Source organism: Heptranchias perlo, unplaced genomic scaffold, assembly GCF_035084215.1.
Source record: "Heptranchias perlo isolate sHepPer1 unplaced genomic scaffold, sHepPer1.hap1 HAP1_SCAFFOLD_143, whole genome shotgun sequence".
Taxonomy (NCBI): Eukaryota; Metazoa; Chordata; class Chondrichthyes; order Hexanchiformes; family Hexanchidae; genus Heptranchias; species Heptranchias perlo.
In genome coordinates, this window is record NW_027138678.1 from 101,788 (window position 1) to 128,056 (window position 26,269).

Genomic DNA, 26,269 nt, shown 5'->3' on the forward strand with positions numbered 1-26,269 from the left:
CAGTTATTACCCCGGGGCCATGTTTTACCTGTACAAAGTCGGCGAGGGGGACTACAGGTCGTATGTGCCTGCCGCAAGAAATGCCTACAGCATCACCTTCACCATCAGCAGTGCCAGTCCAGCGATTGCGGGCTCTTATGCCTGCGCGTACCAAATAGAACGATCAGGGACACTGCACAAATCAGCGAGGAGCCTGAACATCGATATAAAGATCACAGGTAAGTGAGTTTATGGGTTGTTTTTGAGAAATAAAACATTGAGAAATATGCGCATAACGGGCGTTTTCTTATTGTCCGTCCCTTATTCGCACCAGTCGGTATTCAGTTGAATTGAGATCAGTAGGGTTCAAGATCAGGTGGGGGCCTATCATGGGTGACCATGGCCCCCACCATCACTGATCTGTACCTCGCGTGCCCCCCGCCCCCACCCCCCGCCGTCGTACGGCATTGCTGATATGTTAAATGCCAATGCGTTTCTTCCAAAGTAACTCAGTGCTTAAGCACAAGGCGACCTAATTTTTGACGTAGGGACATCAGGGACGGGAGGAGGCCGTTCAGCCCCTCGAGCCTGCTCCGCCATTCAGTCGGATCACGGCTCTGCTCCATGGACGCGCCTGTGCTCCAGATCCCTTGGTACCCCTTACCCGTCAAAAATCTATCGATCTCAGACTTCAAAGCCCCAATTGATCCCCCAGTGCCCACAGCCTTTTTGGGGGAGAGAGTTCCAGATTTCCAGCACCCCTTCGTGTAAAAATGGCCACATTCTACTTCGAGTTTTTTGATAAGGTGACAGAGAGGGTCGATGAGGGCAGTGCGGTGGATGTGGTGTATATGGACTTCCAAAAGGCGTTTGATAAAGTGCCGCACGGTAGGCTTATCATCAAGATTGCAGTCCATGGAATAAAGGGGGCAGTAGCAACATTGATACAGAATTGTCTAAGGGACAGGAAACAGAGAGCAGTGGTGAACGGTTGTTTTTTGGACTGGAGGGAGGTGTACACTGGTGCTCCCCAGGGGTCGGTGCTGGGACCACTGCCTTTCTTGATATATATTAATGACTTGGACTCGGGTGTACAGGGCACAATTTCAAAATCTGCAGATGACACAAAACTCGGAAGGGTAGTGAACAGTGAGGAGGATAGTGATAGACTTCAAGAGGATATAGACAGGCTGGTGGAATGGGCGGACACGTGGCAGATGAAATTTAACGCAGAAAAATGCGAAATGATACATTTCAGTCGGAAGAACGAGGAGAGGCAAAATAAACTAGAGGGTACAATTCTAAAAGGGGGTACAGGAACAGAGAGATCTGGGGGTATATGTGCACAAATCATTGAAGGTGACAGGGCAGGTTGAGAAAGTGGTTAAAAAAGCATACGGGATCCTGGGCTTTATAAATAGAGGCACAGAGTACAAAAGCAAGGAAGTCATGATGAACCTTTATAAAACACTGGTTCGGCCACAACTGGAGTATTGGGTCCAGTTCTGGGCACCGCACTTTAGGAAAGATGTGAAGGCCTTAGAGAGGGTGCAGAGGAGATTTACTAGAATGGTTCCAGGGATGAGGGACTTTAGTTGTGTGGAGAGACTGGAGAAGCTGGGATTGTTCTCCTTGGAACAGAGACGGTTGAGAGGAGGTTTGATCGAGGTGTTCAAAATCATGAAGGGTCCAGACAGAGTAGATAGAGAGAAACTGCTCCCATTGGCGGAAGGGTCGAGAACCAGAGGACATAGATTTAAGGTGATTGGCAAAAGAACCAAAGGTGAGATGAGGAGAAACTTTTTTACCCAGCGAGTGGTTAGGATCTGGAATGCACTGCCCGAGGGGGTGGTGGAGGCAGATTCAATCATGGCCTTCAAAAGGGAACTGGATAAGTGCTTGAAAGGAAAAGATTTGCAGGGGCTACGGGGATCGGTCGGGGGAACGGGACTGGCTGGATTGCTCTTGCACAGAGCCGGCACGGGCTCGATGGGCGGGATGGCCTCTTCCTGTGCTGTAACCTTTCTATGATTCTACTTTTGAGGTTATGTCCCCTCGTCCTTGGTTCCCCCCGGCAGCGGAAATGGTCTCTCTCTATCGACCCGAATGAGTCCTTCAATCATCTTAAACGCCTCGGTTAGCTGATCCCTCGATCTTCCGCACTCGAGGGAATACAGGGCCTGGCCTGTGCAACCTGTCCTCGTAATTTAACCCTTCAGCTCCCCCCGCCCCCTGGTCTCCACCCGGTGCATCTGTGCTGGACCCCCCTCTCCAAGGCCAATGTCTCCTTCCTGAGATGGGGCGCCCAGAACTGAACGCCGAGTCTCCGCATGGGGTCTGACCGAGGAGCTGTATCGTTGAACCAAAATGTTCATTATCCCTCAATGTGTCTCCAAAACGGAGGATCTGTCATGCTACCGGCAGTTCGGTGAACGAACTTTGAGCTTTGCGCGGACTGGGTGGACAGAGAGAGAGGACGGGACAGGGAGAGATGTTAATCCCGCATGTTCTGTCTCTTTCTCCATTTTCCTGTCGTGCACAGAAAACAGGAGCAAGAGTAGGCCATTCGGCCCCTCGGGGCCTGCTCCGCCATTCGAAATGATCATGGCTGATCGTCTAACTCAGTCCCCTGTTCCCGCTTTTCCCCCATATCCCTTGATCCCTTTCAGCATTAAGAAATATATCCATCTCCTTCTTGACTTGACCTCCACTGCCTTCTGTGGTAGAGAATTCCACAGGTTCACCACCCTCTGAGTGAAGACATTTCTCCTCATCTCGGTTCGAAATGTCCCACCCCCCGTATCCTGAGACTGTGACCCCTGGTTCTGCACTCCCCAGCCATCGGGAACATCCTCCCTGCATCTAGTCTGTCTAGTCCTGTTAGAATTTTATATGTTTCGATGAGATCCCCTCTCATTCTTCTAAACTCGAGTGAATACAGGCCGAGTCGACCCAATCTCTCCTCATACGTCAGTCCTGCCATCCCAGGGATCAGCCTGGTGAACCTTCGTTGCACTCCCTCCATGGCAAGGACATCCTTCCTCAGATAAGGAGACCAAAACTGCACACAATACTCCAGATGTGGTCTCACCAAGGCCCTACGGTCAATACAGCGACCCCTCCGAGGAGAGCTGTGTAATATGGAATCAGAGAATCATGGACTGGTTACAGCTCAGAAGGAGGCCATTCGACCCATTGAGCCCATGCCGGCTCTGTGCAAGAGCAATCCAGCCAGTCCCACTCCCCCGCCCTTTCCCCGTAGCCCTGCAAATTTTTTCCTTTCAAGTCCTAATCCAGTTCCCTTTTGAAGGCCATGATTGAATCTGCCTCCACCTCCCCCTCGGGCAGCTCATTCCAGATCCTAACCACTCGCTGGGTAGAAAAGTTTCTCCTCATGTCACCTTTGGTTCTTTTGCCAATCACCTTAAATCTATGTCCTCTGGTTCTTGACCCTTCCTCCAATGGGAACAGTCTCTCTCTATCTACTCTGTCTAGACCCTTCATGATTTTGAACACCTCGATCAAATCTCCTCTCAACCGTCTCTGTTCCAAGGAGAACAATCCCAGCTTCTCCAGTCTATCCACGTAACTAAAGTCCCTCATCCCTGGGACCATTCTGGTAAATCTCCTCTGCACCCTCTCTAAGGCCTTCACATCTTTCCGAAAGTGCGGTGCCCAGAACTGGACCCAATACCCCAGTTGTGGCCCGAACCAGTGTTTTATAAAGGTTCATCATGACTTCCTTACTTTTGTGCTCTGTGCCTCTATTTATAAAGCCCAGGATCCCGTATGCTTTTTTAACCACGTTCTCAACCTGCCCTGTCACCTTCAATGATTTGTGTACATATACCCCCAGATCTCTCTGTTCCTGTACCCCTTTTAGAATTGTGCCCTCTAGTTTATTTTGCCTCTCCTCGTTCTTCCTACCGAAATGCATCATCTCGCACTTCTCTGTGTTAAATTCCATCTGCCTCGTGTCCGCCCATTCCACCAGTCTGTCTATATCCTCTTGAAGTCTATCACTATCCTCCTCACTCTTCACTACCCTTCCGAGTTTCGTATCATCTGCAGATTTGGAAATCGTGCCCTGTACACCCAAGTCCAAGTCATTAATATATATCAAGAAAAGCAGTGGTCCCAGCACTGACCCCTGGGGAACACCATTGTACACCTCCCTCCAGTCCGAAAAACAACCGTTCACCAGTACTCTCTGTTTCCTGTCCCTTAGACAATTCTGTACCCATGCTGCCACTGCCCCTTTTATTCCATGGGCCGCAATCTTGATGATAAGCCTATTATGTGGTACTTTATCAAAAGCCTGTTGGAAGTCCATATATACCACATCAACCGCACTGCCCTCATCGGCCCTCTCTGATGCCTCATCAAAAAACGCACTCACTGGCCTTCAAAAGGGAACTGGATAAATATTTGAAACCAAAAAATATGCAGGGCTACAGGGATAAGGAGGGGGAGTGGGACCAGCTGGGAAGCTCATGCGCAGAGCCGGCACGGACTCGATGGGCAGAGTGGCCTCCTTCCGTTCTGTAACCTTTCCATGACTCTAAGTTGGTTAAACACGATTTGCCTTCAACAAACCCGTGCTGGCTTTCCCTAATCAATCCACACTTGTCCGAGTGACTGCTCATTCTGTCCCGGATTATAGTTTCTATAAGTTTCCCCACCACCGAGGTTAAACTGACTGGCCTGTAGTTGCTGGGTTTATCCTGACACCCTTTTTTGAACGAGGGTGTGACATTTGCAATTCTCCAGTCCTCTGGCACCACCCCCGTATCTCAGGAGGATTGGACGATTATGGCCAGCCCCTCCGCAATTTCCACCCTTACTTCCCTCAGCAACGTATGGTGCATCCCATCCGGACCGGGTGACTTATCTACTTTAAGTACAGCCAGCCTTTCTAGTACCTGCTTTATCAATTTTTAGCCCATCCAGTATCTCAACCATCTCTTCCTTCACTGAGGTTCTGGCAGCATCTTCTTCCTTGGTAAAGACAGATGTAAAGTACTCACTGAGTACCTCTGAAATGAAGTTTCAGCAGTTAATCAAAGTATTGAATTGCGATGTCCCGTCAGAACAGGAGGAGGCCGTTCAGCCCCTCCAGTCTGTTCCGCCATTCAACCAGATCATGGCCGATCTGTATAATTAACTCCATCTTCCCGCCTTGGTTCCCGAACCCTGAATTCCCTCGCCCAACAAAACTCGATCGATCTCAGTCTTGAAATTGTCAATTGACCCCCACCCCCAGCCTTGACAGCTTTTTGCGAGGGAAGAGAGTTCCAGGTTTCCACTCCCCTTTGTGTTAGGGAATGCTTCATCGAATCCCCCACCATCAACATCCTGGGGGTCACCATTGACCAGAAGCTTAACTGGACCGGCCACATAAATACTGTGGCTACAAGAGCAGGTCAGAGGCTGGGTGTTCTGCGGCGAGTCACTCACCTCCTGACTCCCCAAAGCCTTTCCACCATCTACAAGGCACAAGTCAGGAGTGTGATGGAATACTCTCCACTTGCCTGGATGAGTGCAGCTCCAACAACACTCGAGAAGCTCGACACCATCCAGGGCAAAGCAGCCCGCTTGATTGGCACCCCATCCACCACCCTAAACATTCACTCCCTTCACCACCGGCGCACAGTGGCTGCAGTGTGGACCATCCACAGGATGCACTGCAGCAACTCGCCAAGGCTTCTTCGACAGCACCTCCCAAACCCGCGACCTCTCCCACCGAGAAGGACGAGGGCAGCAGGCACACGGGGACAACACCACCTGCACGTTCCCCTCCGAGTCACACACCATCCCCACTTGGAAATATATCGGCCGTTCCTTCATCGTCGCTGGGTCAAAATCCTGGAACTCCCTTCCTAACGGCACTGTGGGAGAACCTTCACCACACGGACTGCAGCGGTTCAAGAAGGCGGCTCACCACCACCTTCTCAAGGGGCAATTAGGGATGGGCAATAAATGCCGGCCTCGCCAGCGACGCCCACATCCCACGAACGAAAGAAAAAATCACCCACTGAACGGCCGAGCTCGAATGCCCCCCACCCCTTGTTGAGTGGTCCCCTCTCCACCGGCCAAAGGGCACAGTTTGTCTCCGTCTACCCCATCGCTCGTGGAAGAAATTAACAAAGAAACGTTCTCTGATTTTTTTTTTTGATAGACTCTCTTCCCAAGCCTACACTTGCGCTGAGCAGTCGACGTGATGTTTTCCTCGTGGGCGAGAGTATCACCATCCATTGCGTGGCCCCATCTTCCTACTCCTCCTCAGATTTCTACGTGCAAATGTCAAATGATAATCACACAGTGGAGAAGTTCTCGTCAAAGGGGACCCATCGTGTCCATGTCACGTTTACGGATGTGACTCTGATTGGCCAACACAATCTGAGCTGCTTCTACCAATCGCGGGTGAGATGGCGATATTTCAATTCGACACTGAGCGACATTCTTCAGGTGACGGTGACAGGTGAGGGAACGTTGTCTTGCGCTCTTGCAATCGGAGAATCATCCCGGGCAGAAGGAGGCCCCATCGGCCCATTGCGCCTGAGGTGGGTCTCTGAACGAGCTATCCATTTTATCCATGCCTCTCCCCAAGCCGTCCATGCCCTTTCCCTCAATCAGCTCTTTTGGACCAAGGCTGTAATGAGGTCTGGAGCCGAGTGGTCCTGGCGGAACCCAAACTGAGCATCGGTGAGCAGGTTATTGGTGAGTAAGTGCCGCTTGATAGCACTGTCGACGACACCTTCCATCACTTTGCTGATGATTGAGAGTAGACTGATGGGGCGGTAATTGGCCGGATTGGATTTGTCCTGCTTTTTGTGGACAGGACATACCTGGGCAATTTTCCACATTGTCGGGTAGATGCCAGTGTTGTAGCTGTACTGGAACAGCTTGGCTAGAGGCGCAGCTACTTCTGGAGCACAAGTCTTCAGCACTACAGCTGGGATGTTGTCGGGGCCCATAGCCTTTGCTGTATTCAGTGCACTCAGCCGTTTCTTGATATCACGTGGAGTGAATCGAATTGGCTGAAGACTGGCTTCCGTGATGGTGGAGATATCGGGAGGAGGCCGAGATGGATCATCCACTCGGCACTTCTGGCTGAAGATGGTTGCAAACGCTTCAGCCTTGTCTTTTGCACTCACTTAGAGCAGAGAAGGTTAAAGAGAGATTTAACACGGGGTGTTGACAGGCGTGAGAGGTTTCGATAAGTAGATGGGGAGAAACTGAAACCAGAAATTTGAAGTAATTGTCAATTCTCATCCTCCTGTTCAAATCCCTCCATGGCCCTGGCCCCCCTCCCTATCTCTGCAACCTCCTCCAGTCCCTACAATCCTCATCCTCCTGTTCAAATCCCTCCATGGCCCTCGCCCCCCCTCCCTATCTCTGTAACCTCCTCCAGCCCCTACAATTCTCATCCTCCTGTTCAAATCCCTCCATGGCCCTCACCCCCCCTCCCTATCTCTGTAACCTCCTCCAGCCCCTACAATTCTCATCCTCCTGTTCAAATCCCTCCATGGCCCTCGCCCCCCCTCCCTATCTCTGTAACCCCCTCCAGCTGTGAACTCTCCTTGATCTCTGCCCTCCCCCAATTCTGACCTCTTATGCATCACCGACTCAATTTACCCCACCATTTGTGGCGGGGTCTTGAGCCACCCGGCCCCAAAGTTCTGTAATTAACACCCCAAACCCCTCGACCCCTCCACCTCCCTCTCTCCCCCTTTACGACCCACCTTAAAACCTATCTCTTGGACCAAGTTTTAATTACCTTTCATCATGACTCTTTCTCTAATGTCAAATATGTTCTGATAACACTCCTGTGGAATTGATTGAGACTTCTTTCTATGTCTAAGGTGCTATATAAATGAAATGGGCAGGTTGAGAAAGTGGTTAAAAAAGCATACGGGATCCTGGGCTTTATAAATAGAGGCACAGAGTACAAAAGTAAGGAAGTCATGATGAACCTTTATAAAACACTGGTTCGGCCACAACTGGAGTATTGGGTCCAGTTCTGGGCACCGCACTTTAGGAAAGATGTGAAGGCCTTAGAGAGGGTGCAGAGGAGATTTACCAGAATGGTTCCAGGGATGAGGGACTTTAGTTACGTGGATAGACTGGAGAAGCTGGGGTTGTTCTCCTTGGAACAGAGACGGTTGTGAGGAGATTTGATCGAGGTATTTAAAATCATGAAGGGTCCAGACAGAGTAGATGGAGAGAAACTGTTCCCATTGGCGGAAGGGTCGAGAACCAGAGGACACAGATTTAAGATGATTGGCAAAAGAACCAAAGGTGACATGAGGAGAAACTTTTCTACCCAGCGAGTGGTTAGGATCTGGAATGCACTGCCCGAGGGGGTGGTGGAGGCAGATTCAATCATGGCCTTCAAAAGGGAACTGGATAAGGACTTGAAAGGAAAAGGTTTGCAGGGGCTACGGGGAGAGGGCAGGGGGAGTGGGACTGGCCGGATTGCTCTTGCAGAGAGCCAGCACGGTCTCGATGGGCCCAACGGCCTCCTTCCACGCCGTAGCCTTTCTGTGATCCTACGGCTCGACGTTACGGTCACCGATGACGGTTTGTCCATGTTTGCAGATCGACCGCCAGGGCCCCGAATATCGACGTTGAAACTTTCTGTCCGATTTCGGCAGACGGTTCAGATAACCTGCACGGCTCATGCGGCGTACGCGGGCAGTACGTTTCACTTGTACAAAGGAGGCACGGAGCAGCACATCGCATCGCAGCTCTCTCCCCCGAGAGTATATTCAGGAAGGTTTACCATTGACGCTACCAATAAAACCAATGATGGGAACTATTCATGCCAGTACGAAGCCAGGTTGCTTGGACAGACCTACAGCTCGTTGCACAGCGAGCCCTTGACGGTCGCCATCCCCGGTAAGAGACCTGCACTCTGCGTGACACCAATCACCTGAATGTCAAAGCACCCGCAGAGAGAAACGGACGGAGGGAGGCGGACAGGCAGAGAGATGGGCAGATGCAGAGACGCGGAGAGAGCGATTAAGGTTTAGTGAAAGAGGGAACCATCGTGCGGAGGGAAAGAAAGAACGAGCGAGGCGGGTAGAACATTTTCCAGTCACCAAGCTGTTACTGTCTTGGCGGCCATGCCTCAGCTGTCCAGTCCTTAAGCTCTGGAATTCCCTCCCTAAACCCCTCCGCCTCTCTCTCCCCTCCTTTAAGACGCTCCTTAGAACCTCCCTCTTTGACCAAACTTTTGGCCGCCTGTCCTAATATCTCCTCATAGGAACAGGAGGAGGCCATTCAGCCCCTCGTGCCTGCTCCGCCATTTGATAGATCACAGATCAGCCCATGATCTTAACTCCATATACCTGCCTTTGGCCCATATCCCTTAATACCCTTTGGTTGCCAAAAAGCTATCTATCTCAGATTGAAATTTAGCAATTGAGCTAGTATCAATTGCCATTTGCGGAAGAGAGTTCCAAACTTCTACCACCCTTTGTGTGTAGAAATGTTTTCTGATCTCGCTCCTGAAAGGTCTGGCTCTAATTTTTAGACTGTGCCCCCTACTCCTAGAATCCCCAACCAGCGGAAATAGTTTCTCTCTATCCACCCTATCTGTTCCCCTTAATATCTTATAAACTTCGATCAGATCACCCCTTAACCTTCGAAACTCCGGAGAATACAACCCCAATTTGTGTAATCTCTCCTCGTAACTTAACCCTTGAAGTCTGGGTATCATTCTAGTAAACCTACGCTGCACTCCCTCCAAGGCCAATATGTCCTTCCGAAGGTGCGGTGCCCAGAACTGCTCACAGTACTCCAGGTGCGGTCTAACCAGGGTTTTGTGTCGCTGCAGCATAACTTCTGCCCCCTTGTACTCCAGTCCTCGAGATATAAAGACCAGCATTCCATTAGCCTTATTGATTATTTTCTGCACCTGTTCATGACACTTCAATGATCGATGTACCTGAACCCCTAAGTCCCTTTGGACATCCACTGTTTTTAACTTTTTACCATTTAGAAAGTCCCCTGTTCTATCCTTTTTTGATCCAAAGTGGATGACCTCACTTTTGTCTACATTGAATTCCATTTGCCACAGTTTTGCCCATTCACCTAATCTATCAATATCGCTTTGTAATTTTATGTTTTCATCCACACTGCTTACAATCTTTGTGTCATCGGCAAACTTAGATATGAGCCTTCATCTCAGTCGTTAATAAATATTGTGTGGCTTGGTGTGAGCTTTGTCTGATCATTGCTCCTGTAAAGCGCCTCGGGCCCGCGTTAAAGGGGTACGGAGGTTGGGTTGGAAAGTGGAGTCAAGCTCCAAGATCGGCCATGGTCTGATTGAGTGGCGGAAACGGGCTCGAGGGGCCGAATGGCCTGCTCCTACTTCTCATCTTCCTACGTTCAAAGCCGCTGTACAAATGCACTTTGCTGTCGTCGTCTTCACCTGACGCCAGTGTTCCCGTTTTCAGATGACGCCCAGCTCAGGCTGGCCGAGGCGGCGAGCCGGTGCTTTGGCACGGTCGAGGTCTACGACAACCGCCAGTGGGGCCCGGTGTGCGACAGAAGCTGGAAGCTGGCGGACGCCGAGGTCGTCTGCCGGCACCTTGGTTGCGGATTCGCCAACGCTCTGGGACGGCCCCGGGGCTGGACGGGTGCGAGTGCGCCCCCCATGTTGAGCGACGTTGACTGCAGAGGGACGGAGGCTTTGCTTTGGCAGTGCTCCCTCCAGCCGGCTCTCAACTACTACCGTTGCGGACGCTCCCAACATGCGGCCGTTAATTGCACGAGTAAGTCAACGTCAGAGGCCGCGTAGAATTACTTGGAACGTGCATGGAATTCGCACAGGGTTTACATTAAATTTACATAACTTTGCATAGAATTTACATAAAAGCGGCAAATAATTTATGTCGCATTACATCGATTGCACAGTACAGAACAGGCCATTCGGCCCAACTGGTCTATCCCGGTGTTCATTCTCCTCCCTCCCTCCTCCATCTCACCCTCTCACCCTATCCTTCTGTTCCTTTCTCCCTCATGTGTTTCTCCAGCTTCCCCTCAAATCAATTTTATTCACCTCGAGTTTTTCTTCATTCGTCCGTGGGATGTGGGCGTCGCTGGCGAGGCCGGCATTTATTGCCCATCCCTGATTGCCCCTTGAGAAGGTGGTGGTGAGCCGCCTTCTTGAACCGCTGCAGTCCGTGTGGTGAAGGTTCTCCCACAGTGCTGTTAGGAAGGGAGTTCCAGGATTTTGACCCAGCCACGATGAAGGAACGGCCGATATATTTCCAAGTCGGGATGGTGTGTGACTCGGAGGGGAACGTGCAGGTGGTGTTGTTCCCATGTGCCCGCTGCTCTTGTCCTTCGAGGTGGGAGAGGTCGCGGGTTTGGGAGGTGCTGTTGAAGAAGCCTTGGCGAGTTGCTGCAGTGCATCCTGTGGATGGTACACACTGCAGCCACAGTGCGCCGGTGGTGAAGGGAGTGAATGTTTAGGGTGGTGGATGGGGTGCCAATCAAGCGGGCTGCTTTGCCCTGGATGGTGTCGAGCTTCTCGAGTGTTGTTGGAGCTGCACTCATCCAGGCAAGTGGAGAGTATTCCATCACACTCCTGACTTGTGCCTTGTAGATGGTGGAAAGGCTTTGGGGAGTCAGGAGGTGAGTCACTCGCCGCAGAATACCCAGCCTCTGACCTGCTCTTGTAGCCACAGTATTTATATGGCTGGTCCAGTTTGGTTTCTGGTCAATCCTCCCTGTGGGAGTGAGTTCCACATTCTCACCACTCTCTGGGTAAAGAAGTTTCTCCTGAATTCCCGATTGGATTTATTACTGACTATCTTATATTTATTGCCCCCTAGTTCTGGTCTCCCCCCACAAAGGAAACATCTTCTCTACGTCTACCCTATCGAACCCTTTCATAAATTTAAAGGCCTCTATCAGGTCAACCCTTGGTCTTTTTTCTAGAGAAAAGAGCCCCAGCCTGTTCAATCCTCTCCGTTAAGATCATAAGACCAGAAGAGATAGGAGCAGGAGTAGGCCATTCGGCCCCTCGAGCCTGCTCCGCTATTTAATGAGATCATGGCTGATCTGATTTTTACCTCAACTCCACTTTCCCCGCCCTTTCCCCATATCCTTTGACTCCCTCGCTGATCAAAAATTGGTCTAACTCAGCCTTGAATGTATTCAATGACTCGGCCCCCACAGCTTTTTGGGGTCAAGAATTCCAAAGATTCACGACCCTCTGGGAGAAGAAATTCCTCCTCATTTCCGTCCTAAACGGGCGACCCCCTTATTCTGAGACTATCTCCCCTAGTTTTAGATTCCCCCATGAGGGGTAACATCCTCTCAGCATCTACCCTATCGAGTCCCCTCAGAATCCTGTCTGTTTCAATAAGATCTCCTCTCATTCTTCTAAACTCCAGTGAGTAGAGACCCAACCTGTTCAATCTTTCCTCATAAGACAACCCTTCCATACCCGGAATCAACCGAGTGAACCTTCTCTGAACTGCCTCCAATGCAAGTATGTCCTTCCTTAAATAAGGGCACCAGAACTGTCCGCAGTACTCCAGGTGTGGTCTCACCAGCACCCTGTACAGTTGGAGCATGACTTCCCTGCTTTTATACTCCATCCCCCTCGGATAGGTCTATACCCCTCAGATCTGGCCTTTTAATTGTGATTCTAACCTTCTCACATTTTCTTACGTTGCGACCGAATATCTCAATTTAGGCCAAAGTCAGACCGTGTCCAGTGGGAACAGGAGGAGGCCATTCAGCCCCTCGAGCCTGTCCTGCCCTTCAGTTGGATCGTGGTGACCTGTATCTTAACTCCGTCTTCCCGCCTTGGTTCCGTAACCCTTTATCCCCTCGCCCAACAAAAGTCTACGGATCTCAGTTTGGAACTTTCCAATTGGCCCCCAGCCTCGACGTTGTTTTTTATGGGGGGGGGGGTTGGGAGGGAGAGTTCCACATTTCCACCTCCCCTTTTTGTGCGATGAAGTCCTTCCTGACATCACCCCTCAACGGCCTGGCTCTAACTTGGAGGTCGCGTCCCCTCGTCCTTCCCCCCCCCACGAGAGGCAATGGTTCCTCACCATCAGACTGAACCCTCCCCTCTCTGGCGATTTGGACACTTTGCAGAATGATGCAACACAGGAGGAGGCCGTTCTGCCCATCGTACCTGTGCTAGCTCTTTGAAAGATCTATCCAATTAGTCCCACTCCCCCCTGCTCTTTCCCCCGTATCCCTGTAAATTTTTCCCCTTCGATTATTTCTCCGATTCCCCCTTTTGAAAGTTATTATTGAATCTGCTCCCTTTCAGGCAGCGAATTCCAGATCAGAACAACTCGCTGCGTAAAAAAAACATTCTCCTCATCTCCCCCCTCTGGCTCTTTTCCCGATCGCCTTAAATCCGTGTCCTCTGCTCACCGACCCTCCTGCCCACTGGAAACAGCCTCTCCTTATTTACTCTCTCGAAACACCTTCATGATTTTGAACCCCTCGATTAAATCTCTCCCCTTAACCTTCTCTGCTCTGAGGGGAACGACCCCAGATTCTCCAGTCTCTCCGCATCACTGAGGTCCCTCATCCCTGGGACCATTCTGGTAAATCTCCTCTGCACCCTCTCTAAGGCCTTCACATCTTTCCTAAAGAGCGGGGCCCAGAACTGGACCCAATTCTCCAGCTGGGGTCTAACCCAGTGTTTTATAAAGGGTTTAGTATAACTCCCTTGCTTTTGTACTCTGTGCCTCTATTAATAAAGCCCAGGGTCCCAGATGCTTTTTTAACAACCTTCTCAACCTGTCCTGCCACCTTCAAAGATTTGTGTACACACACACCCAGGTCTCTCTGTTCCTGTACCCCTTTTAAAATTGTCCCATTTAGTTTATATTGCCTCTCCTCGTTTTTCCTACCGAAATCCATCACTTCGCACTTCTCTGTGTTAAATTCCCTCTGCCGTGTGTCCGTCCGTTCCCCCAGTCTGTCTCCGTCCTCCTGAAGTCTGTTACTATCCTCCTCGCTGTTTACTACATTCCCGAGTTTCATGCCATCTGCAAACTTTGAAATTATTCCCAAGTCCAGGTCATTAATATATCTCAAAAAGAGCAGTGGTCCTAATACTGACCCCTGGGGAACACCCACCGTAAACTCCCCTCCAGTCTGAGAAACGACCGTTCACCACTACTCTCTGCTTTCTGCCCCCCGAGCAAATTTTATATCCACGCTGCGACTGTCCCTTTAATCCCAGGGACTTTAATATTGCCAAAAAGTCTATTATGTGGCACTTTATCAAATGTTTCTTGAAAGACATTTAACTGCTATTATTATTAATAATATTATTACTAAAAATATTAGTGCTATTATTATTACGATCATGATTATTATTCCTACCATTACTATTACTGTTTTTATTACCACTGCTCTAACTATCATTGTTTATTATTACTATTATATTTTCTATTTTATCACTTATTAATAATATTGCTATTATTACTATCATTATTATTACCATTTTTATTAAAACTGCTCTAATCATCATTTTTTATGATTACTATTGTATTTTCTATTTTCTCACTTATTATTACTAATAATATTATTACTTTACCATTTTTATTACTACTGCTCTAATATTATCATTGTTTATTATTACTATTATATTTTCTGTTTTCTCACATAACTAATATCATTACTATTATTACTGCCATTACTATTACCATTTTTATTACTACTGCTCTAAATATCATTGTTTATTATCACTATTATATTTTATATTTTCTCATTATTAATAATAATATTGCTATTATTACTACCATTGTTATTATTATTGTTATTATTACCACTATTACTACGATTATTACTACCATTGTCATTATTATTGTTATTACCACTATTACTATGATTATTACTACCATTGTTATTATTACCACTATTACCGTGATTATTACTACCATTGTCATTATTATTGTTATTATTACTACTATTACTCTGATTATTACTACCATTGTCATTATTATTGTTATTATTACTACTATTACTCTGATTATTACTACCATTGTCATTATTATTGTTGTTATTACCACTATTACTGTGATTATTACTACCATTGTCATTATTACTGTTATTATTACCACTATTACTCTGATTATTACTACCATTGTTATTATTACCACTATTACCGTGATTATTACTACCATTGTCATTATTATTGTTATTATTACCACTATTACTGTGATTATTACTACCATTGTCATTATTATAATTATTATTACCACTATTACTCTGATTATTACTACCATTGTCATTATTACTGTTATTATTACCGCTATTACTCTGATTATTACAACCATTGTCATTATTATTACCACTATAATTATTGTTATTACTTTATTCTGTGTTATTATTACTATATTTTGTGTTATTATCATCACGATTATCAATAAGATTATTATTATTGTTGTTACTGTTATTATTCAGTGAAACCAGAAAAACCTGTAATCCGCCTGGGAAGATCGCCTGGCCTCTTTATTCAAGGGGAGGCCATCACCGTCCACTGCACAGCCTACAGCTACTACGCAGGGAGCCTCTTCCACTTGCACAAAGTGGGCCAAGCCCCTGTCCTGTCGTCCCTGCCCGCCCCAGAGCCGACCTTTGGCGTGACGTTCACAATCGCCAACGCGAATCTCTCCGACGGGGGGTCGTACACCTGCTTTTACCAGGCCCAGCGAGCCGGAGAACTGCACAACTCGACCGGCAGCCGCAGCGTTGAGATCACCGTCACCGGTGAGTTACCTCCAACCGGTGGGGGGCGAGGGGAGGGAGAGAGAGACAGGAGGTTGAGGCGGGATTTTCGGGGGTTCTGCACGGCCGCCGAGGTGGGGGGCGGCAGATCGGAAACTGCTGCGTTTTTTTCGGATTGCTCAGCCCACGCCGCGTGACGAGGGCTCGCGATTTTCCGATTAGCGGCCGGCAAGTTCGAGATCACAGGAACAGGAGGAGGCCGCTCGGCCCCTCGAGCCTGTTCCGCCATTCAACTAGATGGTGGCAGCTCCGTCCATTTTCCTGCCTTGGTTCCCTAACCCTTTAATCCCCTCACCCAACAAAAATCTATCGATCTCCATTTTTAATTTTCAATCGACCCCCGGCCTCGACAACTCTTTGGGGGAGAGACAGTTCCAGATTTGGGACTCCCCTTTGTGTTTTTTTTATATTCGTTCATGGGATGTGGGCGTCGCTGGCGAGGCCGGCATTTATTGCCCATCCCTAATTGCCCCTTGAGAAGGTGGTGGTGAGCCGCCTTCTTGAACCGCTGCAGTCCGTGTGGTGACGGTTCTCCCACAGTGCTGTTAGGAAGGGAGATCCAGGATTTTGACCCAGCGACGATGAAGGAACGGCCGATATATTTCCAAGTGGGGATGGTGTGTGACTTGGAGGGGAACGTGCAGGTGGTGTTGTCCCCCATGTGCCTGCTGCCCTTGTCCTTCTAGGTGGGAGAGGTCGCGGGTTTGGGAGGTGCTGTCGAAGAAGCCTTGGCGAGTTGCTGCAGTGCATCCTGTGGATGGTCCACACTGCAGCCACGGTGCGCCGGTGGTGAAGGGAGTGAATGTTTAGGGTGGTGGATGGGGTGCCAATCAAGCGGGCTGCTTTGTCCTGGATGATGTCGAGCTTCTTGAGTGTTGTTGGAGCTGCACTCATCCAGGCAAGTGGAGAGTATTCCATCGCACTCCTGACTTGTGCCTTGTTGATGGTGGAAAGGCTTTGGGGAGTCAGGAGGTGAGTCACTCACCGCAGAATACCCAGCCTCTGACCTGCTCTTGTAGCCACAGTATTTATGTGGCTGGTCCAGTTAAGTTTCTGTTCAATGGTGACCCCAGGATGTTGATGGTGGGGGATTCGGCGATGGTAATGCCGTTGAATGTCAAGGGGAGGTGGTTAGACTCTCTCTTGTTGGAGATGGTCATTGCCTGGCACTTGTCTGGCACGAATGTCACTTGCCACTTATCAGCCCAAGCCTGGATGTTGTCCAGGTCTTGCTGCATGCGGGCTCGGACTGCTTCATTATCTGAGGGGTTGCGAATGGAACTGAACACTGTGCAATCATCAGCAAACATCCCCATTTCTGACCTTATGATGGAGGGAAGGTCATTGATGAAGCAGCTGAAGATGGTTGGGCCTAGGACACTGCCCTGAGGAACTCCTGCAGCAATGTCCTGGGGCTGAGATGATTGGCCTCCAACAACCACTACCATCTTCCTTTGTGCTAGGTATGACTCCAGCCACTGCAGAGTTTTCCCCCTGATTCCCATTGACTTCAATTTTACTAGGGCTCCTTGGTGCCACACTCGGTCAAATGCTGCCTTGATGTCAAGGGCAGTCACTCTCACCTCACCTCTGGAATTCAGCTCTTTTGTCCATGTTTGGACCAAGGCTGCAATGAGGTCTGGAGCTGCGCGGTCCTTGTAGATGGTGGAAAGGCTTTGGGGAGTCAGGAGGTGAGTCACTCGCCGCAGAATACCCAGCCTCTGACCTGCTCTTGTAGCCACAGTATTTATATGGCTGGTCCAGTTAAGTTTCTGGTCAAACTTGAAGTATGTAGCGATTGAATTGTGAAAATTAATGCGGGCTCTTAGTTACAGACGCAGGGGTTGACATTGCATGGGGAAACAGTGAAAATGTATCACACTTTAACCGTCTGTGACACACCCTGCCAATATTCAGTCCCAATGTGGAATGAAATCAGTCTTCGCCACAAGGGTGAAACAGCCTCATGGCCGCTTTTGACATCCTGCTTTGTTTTCTGTTCCGCTGGCTTTACGACAAAGAGGCTTTTAGTCCCTAATCTTCTTCCATTTTATGCGCAAAAAGCAAGCAAGCCCGACAAAACTGGGCGGGAATGTGAGCTGTGAGGAGGATGCAAAGAGGCTTCAAGGCGATTTAGACAAGTTGAGTGAGTGGGCAAGAACATGGCAGATGCAGTATAACGGGGATAAATGTGAGGTTATCCACTTCGGAAGGAAAAACAGAAAGGCAGAGTATTATTTAAATGGTGATAGATTGGGGAAATGTTGATGTACAAAGGGACCTGGGTGTCCTTGTACACCAGTCACTGAAAGCAAACATGCAGCAAGCAGTTAGGAAGGCGAATGGTATGTTGGCCTTCATTGCAAGAGGATTTGAGACCAGGAGCAGGGATGTCTTACTGCAGTTATACAGGGGCCTTGGTGAGACCACACCTGGAGTATTGTGTGCAGTTTTGGTCTCCTTACCTAAGAAAGGATATACTTGCCATGGAGGGAGTGCAGCGAAGGTTCACCAGACTGATCCCTGGGATGGCAGGGACTGTCGTATGAGGAGAGATTGGGTCGACTCGGCCTGTATTCACTCGAGTTTAGAAGAATGAGAGGGGATCTCATTGAAATGTAGAAAATTCTAACAGGGCTCGACAGACTAGATGCAGGGAGGATGTTCCCGATGGCTGGGGGTGTCCAGAACGAGGGGGTCACAGTCTCAGGATACGGGGGGTAGGACATTTAGAACCGAGATGAGGAGAAATGTCTTCACTCAGAGGGTGGTGAACCTGTGGAATTCTCTACCACAGAAGGCAGCGGAGGCCGAGTCACCGAATATATTCAAGAAGGAGCTGGATAGATTTCTGCACACAAAAGGCATCAAGGGGTATGGGGAGAGAGAGCGGGAATATGGTATTGAGATAGAGGATCAGACATGATCACATTGAATGGCGGAGCAGGCTCGAAGGGCCGAATGGCCTACTCCTGCTCCTGGTTTTCTATGTTTAAGTTATGATAAATATTTAGAATTCACTGGGTTAGACCTCAACTGGAGTATTGGGTCCAGTTCTGGGCCCCGCTCTTTAGGAAAGATGTGAAGGCCTTAGAGAGGGTGCAGAGGAGATTTACCAGAATGGTCCCAGGGATGAGGGACCTCAGTTATGTGGAAGAGACTGGAGAATCTGGGGTCGTTCCCCTCAGAGCAGAGAAGGTTAAGGGGGAGATTTAATCGAGGGGGTCAAAATCATGAAGGGGTTTTGAGAGAGTAAATAAGGAGAGACTGTTTCCAGTGGGCAGGAGGGTCGGTGAGCAGAGGACACGGATTTAAGGCGATCGGGGAAAGAGCCAGAGGGGGAGATGACTGAATTTTTTTTATTCAGTGTTTTGTTATGGTCTGAAAGGGTGGTGGAAGCATCGAGTCTGCAGCGAAGAAACAGGCCATTCGGCCCAACAGGTCTATCCCGGTGTTTATGCTCCACACGAGCCTCCTCCCTCCCTACTCCATCTCACCCTCTCACCCTATCCTTCTATTCCTTTCTCCCTCATGTGTTTATCCAGCTTCCCCTTAAATCCATCCACACTATTCACCTCAACTACTCCTTGTGGGAGCGAGTTCCACATTCTCACCACTCTCTGGGGAAAGAAGTTTCTCCTGAATTCCCGATTGGATTTATTCGTGACTCTCTTATATTTATGGCCCCACAAGGGGAAACATGTTCTCTACGTCTACACTATCGAACCCTTTCATAATCTTAAAGACCTCCATCAGGTCACCCCTCAGTCTTCTCTTTTCTAGAGAAAACAGCCCCAGCCTGTTCAGCCTTTCCTGATAGTTATAACCTCTCAGTTCTGATATCATCCTGGTAAATATTTAATATAAATGCCTCTATAATCTTTTTAGAATATGGAGACCAGAACTGTTCACATTACTCCAAGTGTGGTCTAACCAAGGTATATGGAGACCAGAACTGTGCACAGTGCTCCAAGTGTGGTCAAACCAAGGTATATGGAGACCAGAACTGTACACAGTGCTCCAAGTGTGGTCTAACCAAGGTATATAGAGACCAGAACTGTGCACAGTGCTCCAAGTGTGGTCTAACCAAGGTATATGGAGACCAGAACTGTGCACAGTGCTCCCAGTGTGGTCTAACCAAGGTATATGGAGACCTGAACGGTGCACAGTGCTCCAAGTGTGGTCTAACCAAGGTATATGGAGACCAGAACTGTGCACAGTGCTCCAAGTGTGGTCCAATCAAGGTATATGGAGACCAGAACTGTGCACAGTGCTCCAAGTGTGGTCTAACCAAGGTATATGGAGACCAGAACTGTGCACTGTGCTCCAAGTGTGGTCTAACCAAGGTATATGGAGACCAGAACTGTGCACAGTGCTTCAAGTGTGGTCTAACCAAGGTATATGGAGACCAGAACTGTGCACAGTGCTCCAAGTGTGGACTAACCAAGATATATGGAGACCAGAACTGTGCACAGTGCTCCAAGTGTGGTCTAACCAAGGTATATGGAGACCAGAACTGTGCACAGTGCTCCAAGTGTGGTCTAACCAAGGTATATGGAGACCAGAACTGTGCACAGTGCTCCCAGTGTGGTCTAACCAAGGTATATGGAGACCTGAACGGTGCACAGTGCTCCAAGTGTGGTCTAACCAAGGTATATGGAGACCAGAACTGTGCACAGTGCTCCAAGTGTGGTCCAATCAAGGTATATGGAGACCAGAACTGTGCACAGTGCTCCAAGTGTGGTCTAACCAAGGTATATGGAGACCAGAACTGTGCACTGTGCTCCAAGTGTGGTCTAACCAAGGTATATGGAGACCAGAACTGTGCACAGTGCTTCAAGTGTGGTCTAACCAAGGTATATGGAGACCAGAACTGTGCACAGTGCTCCAAGTGTGGACTAACCAAGATATATGGAGACCAGAACTGTGCACAGTGCTCCAAGTGTGGTCTAACCAAGGTATATGGAGACCAGAACTGTGCACAGTGCTCCAAGTGTGGTCGAACCCAGGTATATGGAGACCAGAACTGTGCACAGTGCTCCAAGTGTGGTCTAACCAAGGTATATGGAGACCAGAACTGTGCACAGTGCTCCAAGTGTGGTCTAACCAAGGTATATGGAGACCAGAACTGTGCACAGTGCTCCAAGTGTGGTCTAACCAAGGTATATGGAGACCAGAACTGTGCACAGTGCCCCAAGTGTGGTCTAACCAAGGTATATGGAGACCAGAACTGTGCACAGTACTCCAGTGTGGTCTAACCAAGGTATATGGAGACCAGAACTGTGCACAGTGCTCCAAGTGTGGTCTAACCCAGGTATGTATATGTAATCGTGCCTCTGCTATCTCCTCCCTAGCATCTTTTAATATTCGAAGATTTAATCCATCTGGACCAGGGGATTTATCCTCTTAGAGTGATTAGTTTAAGAATGATCTCCCCCGGTCCATCTCAAATGTCTTTACATATATACATATAATGTGGTGATATATTTTTGCAATGGCATCACCAGTAGTGTGTCAGTATTTACAGAGGGATCTCCTGGAGTGTGTCAGTATTTACAGTGGGATCTCCTGGAGTGTGTCACTATTTACAGAGGGATCTCCTGGAGTGTGTCACTATTTACAGAGGGATCTCCTGGAGTGTGTCAGTATTTACAGTGGGATCTCCTGGAGTGTGTCACTATTTACAGAGGGATCTCCTGGAGTGTGTCACTATTTACAGTGGGATCTCCTGGAGTGTGTCAGTATTTACAGAGGGATCTCCTGGAGTGTGTCACTATTTACAGAGGGATCTCCTGGAGTGTGTCAGTATTTACAGGGGGATCTCCTGGAGTGTGTCAGTATTTACAGAGGGATCTCCTGGAGTGTGTCAGTATTTACAGTGGGATCTCCTGGAGTGTGTCAGTATTTACAGTGGGATCTCCTGGAGTGTGTCAGTATTTACAGAGGGATCTCCTGGAGTGTGTCAGTATTTACAGAGGGATCTCCTGGAGTGTGTCAGTATTTGCAGAGGGAACTCCTGGAGTGTGTCACTATTTACAGAGGGATCTCCTGGAGTGTGTCAGTATTTACAGTGGGATCTCCTGGAGTGTGTCAGTATTTACAGTGGGATCTCCTGGAGTGTGTCAGTATTTACAGAGGGATCTCCTGGAGTGTGTCAGTATTTACAGAGGGATCTCCTGGAGTGTGTCACTATTTACAGAGGGATCTCCTGGAGTGTGTCACTATTTACAGGGGGATCTCCTGGAGTGTGTCACTATTTACAGAGGGATCTCCTGGAGTGTGTCACTATTTACAGGGGGATCTCCTGGAGTGTGTCACTATTTACAGAGGGATCTCCTGGAGTGTGTCAGTATTTACAGAGGGATCTCCTGGAGTGTGTCAGTATTTACAGTGGGATCTCCTGGAGTGTGTCAATATTTACAGAGGGATCTCCTGGAGTGTGTCAATATTTACAGTGGGATCTCCTGGAGTGTGTCACTATTTACAGAGGGATCTCCTGGAGTGTGTCACTACTTACAGAGGGATCTCCTGGAGTGTGTCAGTATTTACAGAGGGATCTCCTGGAGTGTGTCACTATTTACAGTGGGATCTCCTGGAGTGTGTCAGTATTTACAGAGGGATTTCCTGGAGTGTGTCACTATTTACAGAGGGATCTCCTGGAGTGTGTCAGTATTTACAGTGGGATCTCCTGGAGTATGTCAATATTTACAGTGGGATCTCCTGGAGTGTGTCACTATTTACAGAGGGATCTCCTGGAGTGTGTCACTATTTACAGAGGGATCTCCTGGAGTGTGTCAGTATTTACAGAGGGATCTCCTGGAGTGTGTCAGTATTTACAGAGGAATCTCCTGGAGTGTGTCAGTATTTACAGAGGGATCTCCTGGAGTGTGTCAGTATTTACAGAGGGATCTCCTGGAGTGTGTCAGTATTTACAGTGGGATCTCCTGGAGTGTGTCAGTATTTACAGAGGGATCTCCTGGAGTGTGTCAGTATTTACAGTGGGATCTCCTGGAGTGTGTCAGTATTTACAGAGGGATCTCCTGGAGTGTGTCAGTATTTACAGAGGGATCTCCTGGAGTGTGTCAGTATTTACAGAGGGATCTCCTGGAGTGTGTCAGTATTTACAGTGGGATCTCCTGGAGTGTGTCACTATTTACAGTGGGATCTCCTGGAGTGTGTCACTATTTACAGAGGGATCTCCTGGAGTGTGTCACTATTTACAGAGGGATCTCCTGGAGTGTGTCAGTATTTACAGAGGGATCTCCTGGAGTGTGTCAGTATTTACAGAGGGATCTCCTGGAGTGTGTCAGTATTTACAGTGTGATCTCCTGGACCGTGTCAATATTTTCAGAGGGATCTCCTGGAGAGAACGCAATCGTAACTTTCAAAAGGCTGAATTGGATGAATCGTTGAAAAAGCCCAAATTTGCAGGGTTGCGGGGAACGAGCAGGGGAACGGGACGAATTGGAACGCTCTTCCAGAACGCCAGCACGGACACGATGGGCTGAAGGGCCTCCTTCTGTGCTTTACGATTCTGTTCACTGAGATCTCCGACTTCCCCTTTCCAGATCGACCGCCAAAGCCTCTGCTCTCGCTGCGCAGTCGGGCCAGCTCGCACCTCATCGGTGACCAAGATGTCCTCGATTGCTCCGCCCCCACCTACTGGGAAGTGAGTGAATTTTTTTTGTATTCGGTGTTGGGAGACACTTACCTTTCAGAAAGGAACTCCACCGAGTCGGGGAATCGCGCGAGTTTTCCCATCGCAAACCTATCTACGCCATCCGAAACCAACTACAGCTGCCAGTACAGCTTGCAAAGCTTTGGACGTCCCGTCAAGTCACTTTTCAGTGACTTGGTGACAATCGCAGTGACAGGTGAGCAAGGCGACTTTATTCCGTCATCTCCTCCTCCTCCTCTTCCCCTTCCTCTTCCTCCTCCTTCTTCATCCCCTCTTCCTCCTCCTCCTGCATCTTCTTCTCCTCCTCCTCCTCCTCTTTTCTTATCTCCTTATTGTCCTCCTCCTTTTCTTCCTCCCCCTCCTCCTCCCCTCTTCCTCTCCTCCTCCATCTTCCTCGTGTCCTCCTCCTTCTTCTTCAAACTCTGATTCTTCTCCTCCTCTATTTTCTTCCTCCTTTTTTCTTATCTCCTTATTGTCCTCCACCTTTTCTTCCTCCCCCTCCTCCTCCCCCTCTTCCTCTCCTCCTCCATCTTCCTCGCGTCCTCCTCCTCCTTCTTCTTCAAACTCTGATTCTTCTCCTCCTCTATTTTCTTCCTCCTTTTTTCTTATCTTCTTATTGTCCTCCTCCGTTTCTTCCACCTCCCTCCTCCTCCATCTTCCTCGCATCCTCCTCCTTCTTCTTCAAGCTCGGATTCGTCTTCCCCTCTATTTTCCTCCTCCATTTTTCTTATCTTCTTATTGTCCTCCTCCTTTTCTTCCTCCCCTCCTCCTCCTCATCTTCCTCTCCTCCTCCATCTTCCTCACGTCCTCCTCCTTCTTCATCAAGCTCCAATTCTTCTTCCCCTCTATTTTCCTCCTCCTTTTCTCTTATCTTCTTATTGTCCTCTTCCTTTTCTTCCACCCCCTCCTCCTCCTCCTCCTCCTCTTCCCCGCGTCCTCCTTTTCTTCCTCCTCCTCCTCCTCCTCTCCTCCTCTGTCTTCTTATTGTCCTCCTCCTTTTCTTCCTCCGCCCTCCTCCTCTTCCTCTCCTCCTCCGTCTTCCTCGCGTCCTCCTCCTTTTATTCCTCCTTCTTCCTCAAACCCTGATTCTCCTCCTCCGTCTTCTTCCTCTCTTTCTATTCTTCCTTTTCTCCTTGCCCCTTCTTCTTGACATCCTCCTCATTCTTATTCTCCTCCACCTCACTCTTCCCCTCCGACCACCTCCAGCCCTCCTGGAATCGTTCTTGTTGCTGTGGTGACCGATCTTCTCCTGCGTGACCTTCTAAACCCATTGTTGACAGTCATTTTAAGGGTCCTTTTCCTTCAGGCGCCCTGAAGGCGAATTCGCCTCAGGCTTTTGGTCATCCGATGAATTTGTCCGACACAGAGCAGCTGCAGTAAGTAATGGTCAGGACCAGGTACACAAGACCGAGTGACCCTATTGTGCAGCCTCCAGATGTCCCTCCTCCCTCTCCTCCTCCCTCGTTCCCCTTCTCCCTCTGTCCCTTCTAAATTTATTATTGTTTCTATCACCACGATTATCGCTATGTTTAGGCGGGCAGGCAAACGAGGCCGAACCGTAAGCAGGTTCTCCATATTTTGACCCATTCCACCCGAAATCCCGAATTGTCGAATCCCCCACCATCAACATCCTGGGGGTCACCATTGACCAGAAGCTTAACTGGACCAGCCACATAAATACTGTGGCTACGAGAGCAGGTCAGAGGCCGGGTATTCTGCAGCGAGTGACTCACCTCCTGACTCCCCAAAGCCTTTCCACCATCGACAAGGCACAAGTCAGGAGTGTGATGGAATACTCTCCACTTGCCTGGACGAGTGCAGCTCCAACAACACTCGAGAAGCTCGACACCATCCAGGACAAAGCAGCCCGCTTGATTGGCACCCCATCCACCACCCTAAACATTCACTCCCTTCACCACCGGCGCACCGTGGCTGCAGTGTGGACCATCCACAGGATGCACTGCAGCAACTCGCCAAGGCTTCTTCGACAGCACCTCCCAAACCCGCGACCTCTCCCACCTAGAAGGACAAGGGCAGCAGGCACATGGGAACAACACCACCTCCACGTTCCCCTCCGAGTCACACACCATCCCGACTTGGAAATATATCGGCCGTTCCTTTATCGTCGCTGGGTCAAAATCCTGGAACTCCCTTCCTAACAGCACTGTGGGAGAACCTTCACCACACGGACTGCAGCGGTTCAAGAAGGCGGCTCACCACCACCTTCTCAAGGGGCAATCAGGGATGGGCGATAAATGCCGGCCTCGCCAGCGATGCCCGCATCCCGTGAACGAGTCATCAAAAGATAATATGTCAGTGGTTTCAAATAACCTTTTTTTTTTGTAAAAATTACTGTTGCCGCATCACAGGGGATCTGCTGAAGCCACGGATCTCTCTGCAACGGGGCACGCCAATACATCCCTTTGCGACAATCGTTACGTGTTCTGTATCGGTCCCCTACTTTGGCGGCCACTTCGATCTGTACGAAGCGGGAGTCGAGAGTTTCGTCCGAAGCCACATGTTATTCGGCAGAGATCATTCCACCTCCTTTCAGCTCGAGGCCGGCAAAGGAGGAAATTACACTTGCCAATACAAGGTGGTGAAGCCCGGCCGAGTCTTCAGCTCACCGCAGAGTGATTCAGTCCGTGTGTCCTCCCACGGTAAGTGATGGAGCTTTTGAGCAGTCGGCTTTCAATTCGGGGGACATGGTCCAGCAGTTATAAGCGAGTGACATTCGTGCCAGACAAGTGCCAGGCAATGGCCATCTCCAACAAGAGAGAGTCTAACCACCTCCCCTTGACATTCAACGGCATTACCATCGCCGAATCC

The 26,269-nt window shown here is 49.1% G+C and overlaps 1 protein-coding gene across 1 annotated transcript; it reads left to right on the forward strand.

The window, feature by feature from the left end:
- The first annotated feature begins 19 nt into the window (after positions 1–19).
- Positions 20–26,108, forward strand: LOC137308894 (immunoglobulin superfamily member 1-like). The gene is made up of 7 exons (XM_067977331.1): positions 20–218; positions 6,158–6,460; positions 8,581–8,880; positions 10,443–10,760; positions 15,439–15,744; positions 23,331–23,636; positions 25,810–26,108. Exons 1-7 carry the CDS (start codon positions 20–22, stop codon positions 26,106–26,108), a joined length of 2,031 nt encoding a protein of 676 aa, XP_067833432.1.
- Positions 26,109–26,269: the final 161 nt, after the last annotated feature.

Excerpts from the sequence above, each read along its gene's own strand:
- LOC137308894 (XM_067977331.1), top strand. The coding sequence starts at position 20 with ATGTTTTACCTGTACAAAGTCGGCGAGGGGGACTACAGGTCGTATGTG. Across the intron at positions 15,745-23,330 it reads CGTTGAGATCACCGTCACCG|ATCGACCGCCAAAGCCTCTG; the intron begins GTGAGTTACCTC and ends TCCCCTTTCCAG. Across the intron at positions 23,637-25,809 it reads GGTGACAATCGCAGTGACAG|GGGATCTGCTGAAGCCACGG; the intron begins GTGAGCAAGGCG and ends GCCGCATCACAG.